The 20,397-nt window shown below is 38.8% G+C and overlaps 1 protein-coding gene across 17 annotated transcripts in view; it reads left to right on the top strand.

Annotated features, from left to right (window-relative positions):
- The window catches only part of satb2 (SATB homeobox 2), a 173,467-nt gene that overhangs the window by 105,119 nt on the left and 47,951 nt on the right, over window positions 1–20,397 (top strand). For all 17 annotated transcript variants that reach the window (XM_043692953.1, XM_043692952.1, XM_043692951.1 and 14 more), the window contains one exon: window positions 20,102–20,299. In XM_043692953.1, coding sequence (XP_043548888.1) covers window positions 20,102–20,299 — 198 coding nt within the window. The remainder of the gene's footprint in view (window positions 1–20,101; window positions 20,300–20,397) is intronic.

Here is a 20,397-nt window from a genome sequence, read left to right as displayed (position 1 = left end):
TCTCTATGTCTCTGTGACTGCAGAATGACCTGAGGCATCTCCGTCACCCCCTAAACCAATCCTCCACCCTCCCCAAGCCTTCCCCTTGCTCTCGCTGTGGCCAGAGGCAAGTCTGTGGCACGTTTACCCCTCCACGCCCTGAGTCCAACAGTTGTGAACATTTTTGATTTCATATATGCTAAACACAGAACCATAATGTAGAGGTGACGAAATGTGAACGCCAAGTGGAACATGTGCTAACTTAGGGATTTTGTATAGGTAGGAATTCATTGCTCATGCAGGGGAGGTGTTGCTTTTTAATATCTTTTAACATACAGCAGCTGGTGAGTATTCAAAGGTGTTCAGATCAGTCATTTGTTGGTGACTTTTAAGATTGTATCTCTCTAAGTAGAGGCAGTGATTTAAACTGTTGCTGGTCAGTTATAATGTCGAGATGCCAGTGTTGGACTGGGGTGTACAAAGTTAAAAATCACACAACACCAGGTTACAGTCCAACAGGTGTATTTGGAAGCACAAGCCCTCGGTAACTACCTGACGAAGGAGCAGTGCTCAGAAAGCTTATACTTCCAAAGAAACCTGCTGGACTATAGCCTGGTGTTGTGTGATGTTTAACTTGGTCAGTTATAGGTATAGCATTTCATTTTTGCTTATCCAGTTCAACTAGTAAATATACTTAAGATCTTATGTTGAGATATGGCTAAATTCAAATTTTAATTGGTTGCAAATACTATCAGATCAAATGGAACAGTTGGAGTGACAGTTGAAGGCAATGAGGAATTTACAAGAGCAAGAGGGTGTGATGGTTGGCAGTTATAGGCAGGGAGAAAAGTCACAGATACAGTCACATAGATGGGTTAACTCCAGGAAAGGTAAGAGAGGTAGGCAGCCAGTGCAGGAGTCTTCTGTGGCTATCCTCATTTCAAACAAACATGATGTTTTGGAAAATTTAGGGGGTAATAGATTCTCAGGGGAACGTAGCATGAACAGCCAAGTTTCTGGTATTGAGACTGTCTCTAATGCAATGACGGGTACATCAGGTTTCAAGAGATTGATTGTGTTAGGGGACTCACTAGTCTGAAGCACAGACAGATAGTTCTGTGGCCAGCAGCGAAAAAGCAGAATGGTGTGTTGTCTCCCTGGTGCCAGGATCAAGGATGTCTCAGAGAGGGTGCAGAATGTTCTCACGGGGGAGAGGGCCCGGCAGGAGATCATTGTCCACATTGGAACCAATGACATTGGATGGGAAAAGGTTGAGACTCTGAAGGGAGATTACAGAGAGTTAGGCAGGAATTTAGAAAGGAGGTCCTCAAGAGTAGTAATATCTGGATTACTCCCAGTGCTGCGAGCTAGTGAGGGCAGGAATAGGAGGATAGAGCAGATGAATGCATGGCTGAGGAGCTGGTATATGGGAGAAGGATTCACATTTTTGGAACATTGGAGACTGTTTTGGGTAGAAGTGACCTGTACAAGAAGGACGGATTGCACCTAAATTGGAAGGGGGCTAATATACTGGCAGGGAGATTTGCTAGAGCTGCTCAGGAGGATTTAATCTCGTAAAGTTCGGGGCTGGAGGGGAAGGGGTGGTAGCGGTGGGACCCAGGGAGATAGTGAGAAAAGAGATCAATCTGAGAGTGGTATAGTTGAGAAAAGAAGCGAGCCAAACAGTCAGGGCTGGAAACTTAATGTTCCAGGATACAAACGCTACAGGAAGGACAGAAAGGGAGGCAAGAAAGGATGGGGAGTGACGTTTTTGATAAGGGATAGCATTACAGCTGTACTTAGGGAGAATATTCCCGAAAATACACCGAGGGAAGTTATTTAGGTGGAACTGAGAAATAAGAAAGGGATGATCACCTTATTGGGATTGTATTATAAACTCCCTAATAGTCAGAGGGAAATGGAGAAACAAATTGGTAAGGAGATCTCCGTTATCTGTAAGAATAATAGAGTGGCTATGTTAGGGGATTTTAACTTTCCAAACATAGGCTGGGACTGCCATAGTGTTAAAGGTTTGGATGGAGAGGAATTTGTTAAGCATGTACAAGAAACTTTTCTGATTCAGTATGTGGATGTACCCACTACAAAAGATGCCAAATTTGTCCTATTCTTAGGAAATAAGGCAGGGCAGGTGACTGAGGTGATAGTGGGAGAGCACTTTGGGGCCAGCGACCATAATTCTATTAGTTTTAAAATAGTGATGGAAAAGGATAGACCAGATCTAAAAGTTGAAGTTCTAAGTTGGAGAAAGGCCAATTTTGACAGTATTAAGCAAGAACTTTCAAAAGCTGATTGGGGGCAGATGTTCACAGGTGAAAGGATGGCTGGAAAACGGGAAGCCTTCAGAAATGAGATAACAAGTGTACAGAGACAGTACACTCCTGTTGGGGTGAAAGGGAAGGCTGGTAGGTATAGGGAATGCTGGATGGCTAAAGAAATTGAGGTTTTGGTGAAGAAAACAAAAGAAGCATATGTCAGGTATAGACAGGATAGATCAAGTGAATCCTTTATAAAGGCAGTAGGAGTATAGTTAAAGAGAAATCAGGAGTGCAAAAGGGGGACATGAGATAGCTTTGGCAAATAGAGTTAAGGAGAATCCAAAGAGTTTTTACAAATACATTCAGGACAAAAGGGTAACTAGGGAGAGAATAGGGCCCCTCAAAGATCAGCAAAGCAGCCTTTGTGTGGAGCCGCAGGAGATGGGAGATATACTAAACAAGAATTTTGCATCAGTGTTTACTGTGGAAAAGGACATGGAAGATATGGAATGTTGGGAAATAGATGTGACACCTTGAAAAATGTCCATATTACAGAGGAGGAAGTGCTGGATGTCTTGAAACAGGTAAACATGGATAAATCCCCAGGACGTGATCAGGTGTACCCGAGAACTCTGTGGGAAGCTAGAGAAGTGATTGCAGGGCCTTTTGCTGAGACATTTGTATCATCGATAGTCACAGATGAGGTGCTGGAAGACTGGAGGTTGGCCAATGTGGTGCCACTATTTAAGAAAGGTGGTAAGGACAAGCCAAGGAACTACAGACCAGTGAGCCTGATGTTGTTGGAGGGAATCCTGAGGGACAAGATGTACATGTATTTGGAAAGGCAAGGACTGATTCGGGATAGTCAACATTGCTTTGTGTGTGGGAAATTATTTCTCACAAACTTGATTGAGTTTTTTGAAGAAGTAACATAAGGGATTGATGAGGGCAGAGTGGAAGATGTGATCAAAATGGACTTCAGAAAGGCTTTCGACAAAGTTCCTCATGGGCGACTGGTTGGCAAGGTTAGGTCTCATGGAATATAGGGAGAACTAGCCATTGGCATATAGAATTGGCTCAAAAGGAGAAGACAGAGGATGGTGGTGGAGGGTTGTTTTTCAGACTGGAGGCCTGTGACTTGTGGACTGCCACAAGGATTGATGCTGGTCCACTAATTTTCATCATTTATATAAATGATTTGAATGTGAACATAGGAGGTATAGTTAGTACGTTTGCAGATAACACCAAAATAAAAGGTAGTGGGCAGTGAAGAAGGTTACCTCAGATTACAACAGGGTCTTGATCAGATGGGCCAATGGACTGAGGAGTGGGAGATGGAGTTTAATTCAGATAAATGTGAAGTGCTGCATTTTGGGAAAGCAAATTTTAGCAGAACTTATACACTTAATGGTAATATCTAAAGGAGTGTTGCTGAATAAAGAGACCTTGGAGTGCAGGTTCATAGCTCCTTTGAAAGTAGAGTCGCAGGTTGATAGGATAGTGAAGAAAGCGTTTGGTATGCTTTCCTTTATTGGTCAGAGTATTGAGTACAGGAGTTGGGAGGTCATGTTGCAGCTGTACAGGACATTGGTTAGGCCACTGTTGGAATATTGCTTGCAATTCTGGTCTCCTTCCTGTCAGAAGGATGTTGTGAAATTTGAAAGCGTTCAGAAAAGATTTACAAGGATGTTGCCAGGATTGGAAGATTTGAGCTATCGGGAGAGGTTGAATAGGCTGGGGCTGTTTTCCCTGGAGTGTCGGAGGCTGAGGGGTGACCTTATAGAGGTTTATAAAATCAAGAGGTGCATGGATAGGATAAATAGACAAAGTCTTTTCCCTGGGGTGCAGGAGTCCAGAACTAGAGGGCATAGGTTTAGGGTGAGAGGGGAAAGATATATAAGAGACCTAAGGGGCAATTTTTTCACACAGAGGGTGGTACATGTATGGAATGGGCTGCCAGAGGAAGTGGTGGAGGTTGGTATGATTGCAACATTTAAAAGGCATCTGGATGGGTATATGAATAGGAAGGGTTTGGAGGGATATGGGCTGGGTGCTGGCAGGTGGGACTAGATTGGGTTGGGATATCTGGTCGACATGGACGGGTTGGTCCAAAGAGTCTGTTTCCGTGCTGTATGACTCTATGACTCTGTAAGGATGGCAGGGAAGGTGATGTTTTGCAGCTGCAGTATGTGGGAGCTGATATATAGCAACATGATCCACATTTGCAGTAAGTATCTGCAGCAAAAAAAGACTTTGGCACAGAATTGATAACTTGTAGTCTGAGCTTCAGACATAGCGATATATCAGGGAAGAAAGAACTTACTTGGATACTCAGTGATAGGTTCTTTGGCTAAGTACTCAAGATTTGGTGTATGCTCAGGGGGCTGGAAGGTCTGACTGCATGTGAGACAGATTTGAGGTCTATGGTGGCAATAATGAAGGGGCTTCAGTGCCTGTAGTTGCTAAACAGAAGAAGAATGTTCTGCTGAGAAGGTATGGGCTGTAGGGGCTAAATTAAAAAGCAGACCTACAAAAGTAATAATCCCTGATTTCTACCTGAACCATGAGCAAATCAGCACAGGGTAAATAAGATCAAAGAATTGAATGCAACAGTAGTAGACTCACCAACTTTAAGGGCATTTAAATGGTCATTGGATAGGCATATAGACGAGAATGGAATAGCGTAGCTTAGGTGGGCGTCAGATTGGTTCCACATGTTGGCACAACATCAAAGTCCGCTGTAATGTTCTATGTTGCATATGAATGTTTGGTTTGAAGATGGTGTGGGAGAAAGTGAATTTTATTCATGGGATTCTGACACAAGTGCTGGAGAACTGGACCATCAATATTGCTTTCACCTGAAACCAGGGTCTTAGCTTGTCATGTAATCGGGCTGCAGAGAAGGCATTAAATGAAATTAGTGTTGGCGGGAGATTTGGACAGTTAAAATAACAGGAAAAGGCAATTGTTTACGGTAATGATGCAGGGAATAATGACCATAGTGTGATGGAAAGGAAGTGAGAATGTAATCGCAAGAGTGCATCCAGTAATGGTCAGAGTAGGGAAAAGGGCTTTAGCTTACAGAGGGGTAATAAAGTACAAGTGAAGTGAGATTAAGAAATTCAATGATAAAAGTTGACTTGATAGAAAAATATAACAATGTGGGTAAAGGCAAATTGAATGGGATAGGAAATGATATTGAGTTTACCTGTAATGATGCACGAGAGAGATTTTTTTGTTCATTCAATCATGGGATGAGGGCATTGCTGGCTAAGCCAGCCTTTATTGCCCATCCCTAAGTCAAGAGTCAAGCACATTGCTGTGGGTCTGGAGTGACATGTAAACCAGACAAGGGTGGCAGTTTCTTTCTCTATAGGGCATTAGTGAACCAGATGGGATTTTCTGATAATCAATTTATAGGCATCGTTAGACTCTTCATTCTAGATATTTATTGACTTCAAATTCTACCATCTGCCATGGCAGGATTCAAACCCAGGTCCCCAGAACATTACCTGGGTCTCTGGATTAACAGTTCAGCAATAGTACCACTAGGCCATTGCCTCCTAGGTGTGTGAAAGCAAAGTAAAACTGAACTCCCTTTAGTGAATGGGTAGAACGTTGGTAATAATATAAATGAACTTATGGCACAAATAGAGATAAATGGGTTAGAGTTGATTGCAATTACAGAGACATGGCTGCAAGGTGACCAAGGTTGGGAAATAAATATTCTGGGGTACACAATATTTCAAAATTCAGTCAGAATGGAAAAGAGGAATGGAGTAAAACCCATAGGAAAGAACAATATAAGGGCATAGATGAGAAAATACCTTGTCAACAAGTAGAATTAGTGTGGGTGAAGATCAGGAATACCAAGAGTCAGAAAATGCTGGTGGAGTAGTTTAAAGGCCCCATAACAGAGCTTTACTATTTGGATAGAGCAATAAACAATAACCTTCCGGACCTTGTAACAAAGCTAATGTAATAATTGTGGAGACTTTAACCTTCATATAGACTGCACCAATAAAAGTGGGCTGGAAGATGAGTCTGTAGAATACTTTTGTGTTTGATTCCTGAAACAATATCTTGTGGAATCAACTGGAGTTGTAATTATTTTAGATCTGGTACTGTTGAACAAGGCAGGATTAGTTGCTATTTTCATAATAAAAGATCGATGGGGAAATGATGATAAAAATACAATTGAATTCCACATTTTAAAAAATGATATAATATTAAAACAAGCAGTAAACTTAAGTTTCACTAATATGGATAACAGGTGAGAGCTAGCTGAGTTTGATTCGATAAATAGAGTAAATGGTATGATGGCAGATAAATAGTGGGAAACATTTGAAGAAAATTTCAAAATGATCATTAAAAAGATATTCCATTAAAAACAAAATTACAGCAAGAAGAAAAATCCACCCAATTTACTACAAAGGTTAAAGACAGTATTAGATTGAAAGAAGAGTATTATAATATTGAAAAACGTAGTAGTATATAAAAGCCTTGACAGTGTTTTAGAAACCAGCAAAGGGGAACCAATATGTTCACTAAAAAATGGAAAAAAAAAATGAGAGTTAGCAATACCAGAATATATGAAGATTGTAAGAGTTTTTATAAAAGTAAAATAAGGAAGAGAGTAGCTAAAGTTGGTCCCTTAGAGCAGATGGGAGAAATTATCATGGGAAATGAAAGAATGGACAAATGCATTGAAAAAATATTTTGTGTGGCTTTCTTAGTAGAAGACTCAAGCTACATAACAGAAATAGAGAATATCCTTGAGGCTAATAAGTGTTGAGTGTTTAGATAATTAATATCAGAGAGAAAATATATTGGAGAAATTTAGAGGATTACAGTTTGATAAAACCTGATGACTTGTATCCTGTAGTTCTAAAAATGATACCTGCTGTGATATTGGATCCATTAGTTAAAATTTTCAAAAATTGCCTGCATTCTGGAAAGGCCCTAGCAAATTGAACATTAACAAATGGAACACTGATGGTCATTTGATAGAACACAACTTGAATATTACTGAAAGAAAGACACATTTTGCAATCATCAGGGCAATCTTCAAGAATACAAATTCAAGACAAATGTGTGCTGCATGAGAGGAAAGTGTTGACTGATTAGCAAATGGCCTGTTATTAGTAGAGATACTGTCATGTAGATTTATGGTTAGCTCCTGGTTGTATTCATCTTGAAACCAGACTTATTGACTCTAGTCAGCGCAATACCCTGAGAAACGAACAAGTGAATGGCTGGCAATTATTTGCTTGAGTAGAAATAGGCACATTGTATTTACATGTACTGTGTTTGACGAAGTACAGAGATACATGTATTAATCTACATAGCTTCCAGTTCACACAAGTGCATAATACTGTGAGCCTGGTAATAATGTAATGCATTTAGGATTACACCAACAACCAATTTAGGATTGTCAGTCATTTCCGCAATCCCATCAATCAAGACCTTCAGATTTTTGCCCACAAAGTGGGAAGTGAGCTTTCTTTTTTTCTCAGCATTGTGTTTGGCGATAAACCCAAGCATCATGGTGTGAGGATGTGCTCTGTGCTTCCATTATTGGAAGTGGGCCTTACATGTTACTCATGTGTATGAATGCTCCTGGAAGTGGTGAGCATTTCCAACTGTGATTCCTGAAACCTGGCTGCATTGTTCCAGGTGAAGAGTAGACAATTGCAGGAGAAAGTTGCACTGAGCCATGAAAGACCAGGCTCAAAACTATCATTCAACAAAACACTTTAACTGAAAATGAGAAAATTCCAGCCAAAAATGTAGTATTCAGGTACAGCAGGCAGTTAGAAAACCAATAGCATATTGATCCTTATTGCATGGAGCTTGGACGATTAGAATAGGAAATCTTGTTACAATTGTGTAATGTTTTAATGGGACCACACCTGTAATAAAGTATGCAGGTTTGGTCTCCATATTTAAGGAAGGACATATTGGATGTAGTGAGGCTTCACTAGATTGACCCTTGGATGAAAGGATTGCCTAAGAAAGGCTGAGTAAATTGTATCTGTATTTCTTGGCATTTTGAAGATTGGGAGGTGATCTCATTAGAACATTCAAGATTATGAGAAGTGCTTATCAAGATGGATACTGAGAGTTTAGTCTCAGGGTAAAGGCCTGATCATCTTTGACTGAGATGAGGTGAAATGTCTTCACTCAAATGGTTGCAAATCTTGGAATTCTACATCCTCGAGAATTATGGACCATTGTTGAAAATGTTTAAAGGTTGGTATAGACAGAATTTTGGAGTCTCAGGTTTTAGAGGGATTATGGGATGCAGGTGAGAGAGAGGAGTTGAAGCCCAAGTTCATTCATGATCATGTTAAATGATGGACCAGACTCTGAATGGTCTTCTCCTGCTCTTATTCTTTACATTCTCATGCTGAGAACGTGCCTGCCTTTCCCCTTACCAGAAATAGCAGACTGTAGCCCAGTCTATGACAAAGTATCATTGACTGGCTTTCCAGTTTTAATGCTAATGATAGCTCATCTGGGACCTTGGAGAAGAATGTGTCAAATAAACAAGGTTGTCTCCTAAATCAATTAGATTTAATAATTGAGAAATAAACAGCATAAGGATTGTAGAGATTCAATTAGTATGTGAGAATTCAATGTCAAATCAGAAACGGACAACAGAGAAAAGAGGAAAAATGAGATTGTGAAATGGACACAAACCTAAAGTGTAAAAAACATTTTAAGAATAAAATTTAAAATTTTTAGAAATCTCCTGCTGCAATTCACCATCTGAGTGAATGAGATTCCACATGCATGTTTTGGGCAAGAGAGGTTGATTGGTAGTTTTTTAACACAAATTATTTACCAGACTCTTCAAGAGAAGAATCCTATCAGACTTAAGACCATAAGACATAGGAGCAGATATTAGGCTATTCAGCCCATCGAGTCCGCTCCAACATTCAATCATAGCTGATAAGTTTCTCAACTCCATTCTCCCGCCTTCTCCCCATAACCTTTGATCACCATAGCAATCAAGAACCTATCTATCTCTATCTTGCATATACTCAATAACGTGGCCTCCACAGCCTTCTGCAGCAACAGATTCCATAAATTCATCACTCTCTGGCTGAAGACGTTTCTCCTCATCTCCATTCTAAAGGGTCTTCCCTTTACTCTAAGGCTGTGCCTCGGGTCCTAGTCTCTCCTGCTAATGGAAATATCTTCCTAATGTCCATGCTATCAGAATTAATTCTGATTCTCTCTCCATAGATGCTGAGTTTTTCCAGCATTTTCTGTTTTGCAGATTTCCAGCATCTGCAGTATTTCGCTTTAATGCAATTGGACGCTAGTTGCTAATAGACTACTCTGTTGTTGGGATCACAATAGCCTGTTTTCACAAGGTTTTTAAAAATATGTCTCTTTAAATCAATTAGAAGTGTTTTTTATTGTGAGCAGAAAACCGTACCTTGGAAGTGAATATATTTCCTTCTCCTTTTCATGTTTAATTTTAAAATCTTACACAGAAATTGACACATGAGACAGTGTGAAATTTGAAGTGTGGTGGACACATATGGGAACATTTACGTAATAGGCAATCTCCCTTGGTATTGTACATTGGGGATTCTAAATCAACTGTCCTCCAGGTGAAGCAAGTTGAGAGGTCATGGATAATTGGATCACTGCATGCACACGTAATTGAGTTTCCAATGTCAATTCATATATTTTGTCCTTAATGACAGTATAAATTCCTATTTCTACATGAATAATGTGAACTACTTATCTAAAGTTGTCACACTGCTGGCAATGTTGTCACAGTGTGACCAGTTCATATAGGCAGTTCGCTTTATGAATGTAGATGTGGAAGTTTATAATGGAGATGGTTGACAAAAGTGTACACCACTAGCACCTGAACACATTTTGCATGTTGCTACAACATACATGAAAACACTTGTCACTTTTTCATAATTTGCAAAATAATTTCAGTCCAAAAGTAAACAGCTCCTTAACTCCTATTCAAAGAATGCTGGCTTCTGATTGACTATGCTGGATTTTCCCAGCACAATCAGCAGTGAATTGGTCAAACCTACACAAAGGTTTGAGAAATTTCAATGCAAGTTATGTCCAGCATGTCTCTGGTGTCTGTAATCTCTGGAGCTAGTTTCAAAACCATTGTATTGGAACATGGCCCCGCCCGTAACTCTAGACATGCTCTGAGATTGAAAGTCAGTGTAACACATTTCAGCTCATTGTGCCTTTGTGAAGTTTCATATAAGTGAGGTTTTCTTGAAGGTGTAAGACCACTAGCAGATACAGTTTTAGAAATTGAGATTTACTTTACTAATAAACTGACTGCTTTATGGCAATGAAACTAGTTAGTCTTTCTGTCTATTACTTTTACAGTCATTTTCAGTTATTTAAAGTCAAGTTATTCACAGCTCATGGACTACATGTGAATAAAAATGTAGTTTATTCTCGGTGATAAACCCATTTTCGGCAGTATGAACAAAGCTGCACCAGGTTAGCACTCTTAGTACATCAAGAAATACTTTAATGCAAGGAAATGAAAGGAACAGTTACATTCTGAAGCTCTGTCCAATTGCACTGGTTCATGGGACACTTCTACATTAGTGAAAATTTAAATAATATGTGGAAACTTGAACCACAATTTCTCTTCACAAAACCAGTGCAATTTTGAGTGTAATTTGCCCTCAGATTGTCCATTGCACTCGTTGTAGAAATTCATTGTAACTAAGTATTACTTTAGAGGTTATTGTATCAGTGGCAATTAATTGAGAGGGCTAGTTAAATTAAAGAAAATGTAATCTATGGAAGAGGTTCTGCATCTTCATAAAATTCAATCTAAACATTTTTATAATCTTGGCAATTTTAAATCTCTAGGCAGGAACTGTGCAGTACATTCATGCGCATAGAACCCATCTGTTGGAATAATTCACTTGAGGAGTGTGGGGGAACTCCACAAATAAACAATTATATGAAAGTTTCACTGACAATGCAGCAATTTAGCTTAAAATAAGGTGTATTCATTTCAGCATGCATGGCTAATTTGTCTGATAGAACTTGCAATATTCCCTTTTTATGTCCGCCCATCCTTTTTTAGATTCTGTCTGTGATCTCTCCATCATAATCTGTTTGTCCTTCTTTCTCCCACTTCACCTCTTGATGTATAGGTGCCTTGATTATGAAATGTATACTGTCCTTTTGATGTACTGTTGCTTCTCAAAGAGAAAAGCTCCTCTGCCCCTTTTAGTTCAGTGTAGTCTCTGAGTCCCACTCAGCAGAGGTGAGTTATTTTATAACAATCTGGGTATTGGTCTAATTTGCGGATTAACTAGTTGCAAAATGTACTTACTTGGGATATAGTTCATTTATTCAATGTATTCTTCATTAAGAGGAAGTGAGGAAACTGCAAAAAAAAGGATATCTCAAGAAGAAAAGTCACTTTTGATTTATTTCATACCAGACCTATTTTCAATGTCACTAGGAAGTAAAGAAAAAGAAAGATTTGAATTTATACGGTTTGTTTCACAAAGTACTTTATGGTCAATGAACTAATTTTGATGTATATTCAGTGTTATTTTGAAGGAAATGCAGCGATCTATTTATGTACCAAGTTTCCACAAGTGGCAAGATCACAATGAGCCAATGATCTGCTTTTATGATATGGATAGATGAATAAATATTGACCAGGACATTGAGATAATTTCTCATCTTTTCAAGATAACCCTATGCGTTCATTTACATTTACTTGAAAGGGAAGATCCTAGTTTAATAACTGTTATAAATGAGGCTGGAGGAGTGCTCTGTCACTTCTCATCTCACTGTTTTGTGGTTCCAACATAAAATAAAAATATGTTTATCTAGTTACCAAGATGGCCAAATAAATATCATATGTATATCAGATTTTAAACAAAATACTCTATCAACCAGGTTTGCTAACAAATATGATTATGGGTTTATTATCAAAACAAAACTTTTTAAAAAATAATACACACACACCCAGACACCGCCAACAGATATCTCTGCAGAAATTTGCTTTCTAAAATAAAAACACTTTGGTCAATTAACTCTTTCTTGAAGTCAAAAGGAAGAAGCTAAGGATTTTCCTAAATCTGATGTTTTGGTACTTGTGGTTACGTCACTAACCACAAGTCCCTGAACTGATGTAGTTGATTTTCTTTCCTGATAAGGGAGAAATCCGCCATAGGTAGCTTGACCATCGCAAGTTTCCTCCAACTCAGTTTGTTCTTAGCAACTTTCTGAGATAGAGCAAGAGCATATCAAGCCAGTCACTGTTCAAAAATCCCCGGCCAGGTATACAGCAAAACATGCAGTTATCACCAGTCCTATGATTACTAGGAGCCTTATTTTTGAAAAAAAATTCCCATTGTCTGCAGTGAATGTTCAATCATGTCTCTTAAAGGAATGTCTCCAGGTTTGTCCACAAGTTGAAATGCATTCCTTTTTCCACAATCCTTCAAAACCTTAGTCATTCAGGCAAATTAAGTATGAAATATCTTGGGAACACATCTCATTCAAAAGCAGTACTTCTGACAATGCATCACTCTTTTAGTATTACACTGGAGTGTCAGTTTAAAGTGTTGCATTCAGTCTTTGGAACAGAACTTGAACTCTCAACTTTGTGAAACAAAAGTAAGTGTGTTACCAATTAAACCCCATTGGAATTTGCCTAAGAGTCTTCCTACCTAGTCTTTTTGCCCCTCTCACCGCGAGAACAGTTTAGTCTCTAGTCATCATTCCCAGGATTGAATTGGAAGCTAAACCTCTCTGGTTTTCTGATGTACGTATTTATATTGAAGATACTGCTGGTTCATTTTGACTGACTACACTATAAATCTCCTGAAAAATTGACCTGGTTTCAGATCCAATGTCTAGTTGTGACTTAGTTGAAATTAAAGCACAAAAAATATTTCCCTTCCTTTTTGTTAAAACCCAGGTTGGTTGCCACGACTGTTAATTGTTTTGTTCAGACTTGAAGGTGTTCTGAATTATGGCCGAGAATTGACTGTGCAGCAGCGTTGGAATTCTTATCATATTTGTTTGACTTTTTTTTGCTGTTTTTTAATCAATATGTTGAACATTCCTAAACTAATATGTCAAACCAAGATTTTCAGACTACAATGCTGAGACTGCATGCAGAGCTCAAGCAGTAAAAGATGTAAAGTATTATCTCAAGAAAAATTGGCATTATATGGGTTAAGCTTTATCAGACTTAGAGCATTATGCTAAATATATGAAACATTTAAATGTTTTGGAATATTTTAAATCAAATGTAGTTTTCAGGATAAACACTTCTCTATTGACCATCACTAGTGATACACTGTGGGACTGGTATAACCACCAAAGTTAATTATGTAAAAGTTCGTATACATTGATATGAAATTTGCTTCTTGGTTTGTTCCCAATAAATAGGATATTGTGTGGAACATTTTTCCTCTAGTGCACAAGGTCACAGTAAATATTCACAAACCACAGAATTTTATTCTTATTTTTGAAGATATTTTATTTCAGATTCATCAACTGAAAACTATTTTTTATGCTGATATATTCTAATTTCAAAATTAACTTTGTGCTTACAAATTTTGATGTTTTCAAATGTTTTTTTTTCCATGGCACTTATGAGAATTACTTTTTCTCTTGAAGCTGGGGCCATAAATACCATTTGAATAATTGTTTTCCCTTTGTTCTCTAATTGAATTGCTGAGATTGAGTCTTTGAAATGACAATGTATTCACAGTGTCTCCAATGTATTACGTTTTTTACACATTGGACACTCTTGCTACAGGTTTAGAAGAATCCAGTAGTCTGGAACCTTGGGCTATACAAAATAATACTATCACAAAACATATCATATAGTACCTAAATAGCGCTTAATGAAACTCTGAAATGCTGTTTAAATTCATAACCACACATTTGGAAGAGAAACAGGCAAATCCACACACACATTATCACAAAAGCAGCAAATCCCTCTTCATGTTGTCATCTGAATAAACTGTTGCCAAGTCTAAATTTTGGTTTGTACATAGTCTGTGGCATGTAAGCTTTGTCAAAACATTTTTGAGCATTTTAAGGTATCAGCGGAGATACAACTCTGAATGTGGTTTGACTATTACAGAAGAGTTGATTAGATGATTAATCCTGGACTTTTTAATAGATAATGGTTATCTTAGCTTATCCAATGAAAACTGAGAATGCAAACAGGAAGTTCTTCATACTCCTTCCCTTCTCTGTTTCCTTACTATGATGAAATTGAGCATCATTCCATCAGATTTTTCTCAGGATTCTAAAACAACTGAACATTCTAGATTGTCTTTGAAAGACAGAAATGCTATTTTTTAAAACTAAAGTCATTTGAGGGGGGGTGATTAATTCAGTTAGCTGGATGGCTGGTTTGCTGTGCAGAGTGATGCCAATAATGTGGATTCAATTTCTGTACCAGCTAAGGTTATCATGGAGGACTATCATTCTTGACCTCTCCTCTCGCCTGAGATGGAGGAACTGTCAGATTAAAACATCATCAGTTGCCTCTCTCTAATGAGAGAACAGCTTTATGATCCAGTAGGACTATGGTGACTCCACCTTTTACTACATTTTCTTGATTTACTTAATTTTTCTTATCTTGTGCATAGTTTATGTAAACTGCATGATGACCCTCATTCTTCATGAAGATTCTCATTGCAAAAGAATAGAGCTAATGAGCCAGTTATAAGGAGATTTTGCTCTGAGGAAGATGATAAAATTAGGTATTTTTATAGTTAGTTAACGTCTCAATAATAATTAATCTAATGTTACTTGACACAATCTTGCTTTCAGACAATTAAAAGAAAACATTATTCTTCTCACAATTAACATCGGTAAAGTTATTTGAGGACTCTCCACCATAACGAACTGAGAAAGCTAACTAAATGATGTCCAGTGAATGACGGTGGATCCTGGAGTGTAACTTTTTATTACTGAATTGAATTAAGAGTGTGAGTCAACTTTGAGGGAATAAAGTTAAAAGGAAACATATCCTTCCTTTTTTCATAAACGCACCCAAAATGCATTACTTGCCTAGCATGTAAATAGTCCTTGGTTGTATTTCTTTACCTCTGATTGATCAAATTGCAATCATTTTTTTTTAACCAGATGTTGTGAGTTTATTCAATTTTGGGCTTGCATACAGAAAGTGAAGGGTCTCAAAAGTGTAGCTAATCTCATTCCTGCCTGTACACTGTGCCTCCTCATTGTTCACCGTGCATTTCCTAACTTACTGCAAACACGAAATGAAGGTTACAAACTGAAAGAACTGTGGACGCTGTCAATCAGAAACAAAAACAGAAATTGCTGGAAAAGCTTAGTAGCTCTGGCAGCATCTGAGGAGAAAATCAGAGTTAATGGTTTGGGCCCGGGGGAGTTTGGGTCAATTTTGAGCAAGGGTCACTGGGCCTGAAATGTTAACTCTGATTTCTCTCCACAGATGCTACTGAAGTTTTCCAGCAATTTCTGTTGTTATTTATAAAATGACGGTTTATTGATGCTGGCTTTGAAACAAGTTCTCTGCTTGTTACAGAAACAGGAGGTAAAGCAATGCTGCAAAGGGACAAACAGCTTGCTTAGAAAGGAGCTTATAGGCCCGCAGATCGATTCATGATTTTTTGGACTTAGTGGAACAGAACATCATCAAATCCATTGCACTGCTGCAAGATTTACATTGTCCTGAATCTTCTGGTCAGTGGTAGTATTGTGTACATTGCTGCTGCCCAGAAAGATTTTCCCGACTGGGCGTTACTGAACATTCCTGACTTCAGCAGACATAGGCAGTACAGCATTTCTTGGGGAACTCTATCTGATTGCAATAAAGTCAGGAAAAGAAAGGACATGATCCCCTTTTATAGCACTAGCTGCCATTTACAAGTAAGTTTAAAGATTCACTCTATGAGTGAATGGGCATGTGTTTGAGTGTGCAAGTAGGTAGTTGATGAGGTTGCTGATTGAGAAGGCGAATCAAATAGATAGGTGGAGTGTTGGTCAGTGAGTGTGTGGCTCTATGTGTGAATGTGAAGATGTTGAGGTGGGTGATTAAGGAGATGGGTAGGTCAGGTTATGGGAGAACTTGGATATTTGGGGAAATAGTTGGTAGGGGGTCTGGTGTTTGGAGATTGGATAGTGGAGTTACCCAGGTTTTACACCAGATTTTAAACTCTCTAACTTTTTCCTGGATATCAATTAAGGTAAGTTGTGTGGATCTGTCCCAAATAGGGGAGGCAGAGGTATAATGGTAATGTCACTGCACTAGTAATCCTGAACCCTTTATCTCTCCACCCCCGAGGCTCCCAGCCTCATTCATGATCAAGGGCTTTTGCTCGAAACATCGATTTTCCTGCTCATCGGATGCTGCCTGACCTGCTGTGCATTTCCAGCACCACTCTAATCTTGACTCTAATCTCCAGCATCTGCAGTACCCACCTCTGTCTAGAAATCCTGAACCCCAGGCTCTTGTTCTGGGGACATGGGTTAGAATCTATGGTAGTAGATGGTGAAACATATGATTAATAAAACCTGGAATTAAAAGCTAGCCTAATGGTGACCATGCCGATTGTTATAAAATCCCAACTGATCCACCAGTTTCCTGAAGGAAAGAAAGATGCAGTTTTTTTATCTGATCTGGCTAGCATTTGATTTCAGATCCATAACTATATAATTGACTGAACTGACCCTCTTGGCAATAAATGCTGATCCATTCTCTTGTTTTCTCTTTCAATGTCTGTAATACAGTTTTACATGAGGCAGTATTCCTCCTGTATTTGACCTGGCTGGCTCTCGTTTATCAGCTTAGATAACTAATTACTTTGTATCAAAGATCACTGGATAGCAATCAGGAATAGGTTGCTGCCAGGTTTTCTCCTTCCCTGGCCAAGCCACTTGATCCATTTGTAATATGCCATTTCCTGACTTGGATGGTCTCACCCAACAAAGATGGGAAAATCAAATCTGGGGTAGATTTTACTGGCCTCCAATGGCAAGCTGGACTGCTAGGTGTTTGGGGGAAGGGGCTGGCCTGGAACATATCCCTGGTTTATTTCCCATTACACTAATCTTTCCACAATGTTACAAGGGTTGTTAAGACCCTGTCTGCCCTTTTGCCCAGAGAGGTCTTAATTGGCCAAGTAGAGGTCACAAAGCACTGTTTCCCATTGTACCCTTGAGCATGAGGAGTTTAGGGATGGATTGAAGGAAATTTTCCAGCAGCTTATCCACTTGGTCCTTGTTTGTTACTCCTCTGTTATAGGCTCCCTTTCAAGATCAAGTCATTCAAATGTTCCCTTCCTGTCCAGCCTCCAAATCCAAGCCATGCAGGTCCCTCACAGCCATCATTCTTGTCGTCAGCTTCCTAACTTCCCTGTGTTCTGAGGTTATGGTGCATGAGGGCAAATGGGACTAGATTAATTTAAGATATCTGGTCAGCATGGATTGGTGGATAAGAAGGGTCTGTTTCTGTGCTATGACTCAATGACAGCTTGTACCCCCATCACTCCCACAGACATTGCTGGGACTACAGAGATGCTGGCCAATCAGCGTTCTCAGGTGGGACATGTACTGAAGTGGAGGTGGAAGGCTCATCTCCAGCCAATGCCCTTCAGAGCATTAAATAGCTGTGGACCGTCTGTGACGTCTCCATTGGTAAAGGGGCAGGAGGGGAAAACTAAGTTACTGCCCCAAGATTTTCCTGATTCATATGAAGCCACATTAATTTCTGTGGCTTTTTTTACACATCAGGCTGCATTTCATAGGAATAATTTATTGGAAGAAGTTACCTTTCATTTTAATTTTTCAAGTTAATTGAGGGTAGCATCAGACTCAGCTGTAGTATTCGCTGTGTTGATATAACTAGCAATATGACACTGTCTTGGGACATTTCAATGCTTTTGGAAAACAGTTCAAATGGGGTTATCTTCCTCTCCACTACTCACCCATCAGAACTTCCAGGTTCCTAACTGCACAATGGTTGCCAACTTGCATCTCTTAGCCATATCATTTGGAATTGTACGGCATGATACTAACAGCAATTCCTTGCTCACACTTTTCAAAGCAGATTTAAATATGGCGATCACAGTGTGTTCCTAAGCATAAGACTGTGTGAGAACAGTCGTCTGGGCTCACGGAGTCAACCCTTCCATGAAGTTCATAATTGACATTATCCAAATATGGAAAATCCAGCCGGGAGAAAGTATTTGCACTTGCAGAACAAGGAACGCAGAACAAGGAACATACAATATTAAAATTTGATCTATACTTTTTAAGAGTAGGAAAAAAAACATTAATTCCACATGAAAATTTGGAACACTTGCCCCCAAGTCAAAGAATGTGGAGTCTTAGCGAAATCACCATGACAATTTTGATAGATTTTCATTTCATATCTTTGGATAAACATTTCGATAAAAATGGAACAGTGTAGGACAGATAGGCTTCAGATCGGTTCCACAGGTCAGTGCAACATTGAGGGCCGAAGGGCCTGTACTGCACTGCACTGTAATGTTCTATGTTCTATATGAATATCATATACCATGCATCAAAGATATAGATTTGAGGTAACATCAAGTATGATCTAACTGGATGGTAGAACAGTTTCATGTCCCTGCATTTCTACACAACACAAATATGATGATCTCTAAAAAGTTCACATTATGAGTTTGATTAGGCTTGGGACAAATGGTTCAATTATCTCTGAAAAGCAGTCCCAAAGCCTAATCCTATCTCCTGGTCAAGGCCTCATCTATAGCAAATGTTGTTGAAGATCTGCTGCATAGTTAACAATAATTTGTGGGTTCCTAAGTAAAACTTACAGTCATTACTTGCAAATTTGCAAGCAAATGTATTTTTAAAGCCTCTTAATCATAATCTCAGTCTAAAAATAGGCAGATTAATCATGGAGGTGCTTTATAACCATAATTAAAATAAAAAAGTTAACCTTCATAAACCTGAATCCTGGTTGGGAATGATCAAATGTGCAGTAGTTAGATGATTACAATATTATGAGAACTCTTTCTTCTAACAGAAAGAATATATATACACAGTTTATCACAACAAACAGCACTGCAGCACCAATGAAAGTTCAGCAACATGATCACCTGACATTATGTACTATAAGGCTGTAATGACAAAAACAAATGAAAATTTGCTCTCTGTCTGACTGATATGCATTTTAGCTGGATTATGTGTGGCAGCAATGTGATAATTGAGGAAAGAAGTTTTATCATCTTGCAAACCTATCATGTGAGCCAGAGACTATATGGGCCCAAGTCTTGGGTACTGCAATAATTGCACCTTTGAAACAGCTCATAAATATAGTTATTATGAAAATTACAACAGACTCAATGGCCACCGCCATGTTGGATTGCCTCCAAAGGTCTTCTATCCTTTTTGTCTTGCTAGATTCATCCTTCAATCTGATGCAACCCCATTGCAATGCAAATTTGTATTTTGCCTTGCTAACTATCTACAACTTGTATCCAGTTGTCAAAAATGAATGCTTTCATTGTTTTAAGACTTAAGTAGAGAGTATGCCCTATCAATGTTAAGCTATTGAAAAAAAAATCTTGTTTCAAAAGCAATTAATTTATCTTCAACCAGATGAACTTAAACACATTTCTGACCTGAAATATTTTCATAACATACAATTTGACCACTTACCTGTCTGGAACCAGAAAATAGTGAGAGACAGAGCAATACTTAGTTTAATTTTCTCACCAGTCAGATCGAAATGACTTTTTACTTTTGTGAAAGCCGAGCGTTATGACTTCTCAGCTCAGTCCCGATATCTTCTCTCTGTCTCCCTGTTACAGGGATGGTTGTGTGAGCTGCTACGTTGGAAGGAAAACCCGACGCCGGAGAACAGGACCTTGTGGGAAAATTTGTGCACTATCCTGCGCTTTCTGAGCCTTCCTCAGGCTGAAAGGGATATTGTCTATGAGGAAGAATCTCGGCACCATCACAATGAACGTTTGCAACATGTTGTCCAACTGTCCCCAGAACCTACCCAGGTAGGATGAACCTTTTCTGTTGCTTTAACACTTGTATTAATTCTTTGTAAGAACATCTCAAGGCACTTAAAACAACCTAAGTCATAAGCTGAAGTAGT

This window comes from Chiloscyllium plagiosum, chromosome 7, assembly GCF_004010195.1.
Source record: "Chiloscyllium plagiosum isolate BGI_BamShark_2017 chromosome 7, ASM401019v2, whole genome shotgun sequence".
NCBI classification, from domain to species: Eukaryota; Metazoa; Chordata; class Chondrichthyes; order Orectolobiformes; family Hemiscylliidae; genus Chiloscyllium; species Chiloscyllium plagiosum.
The sequence above is the reverse complement of the archived record's forward strand: the minus strand, read 5'-3'. Positions and strand labels throughout refer to the sequence as shown.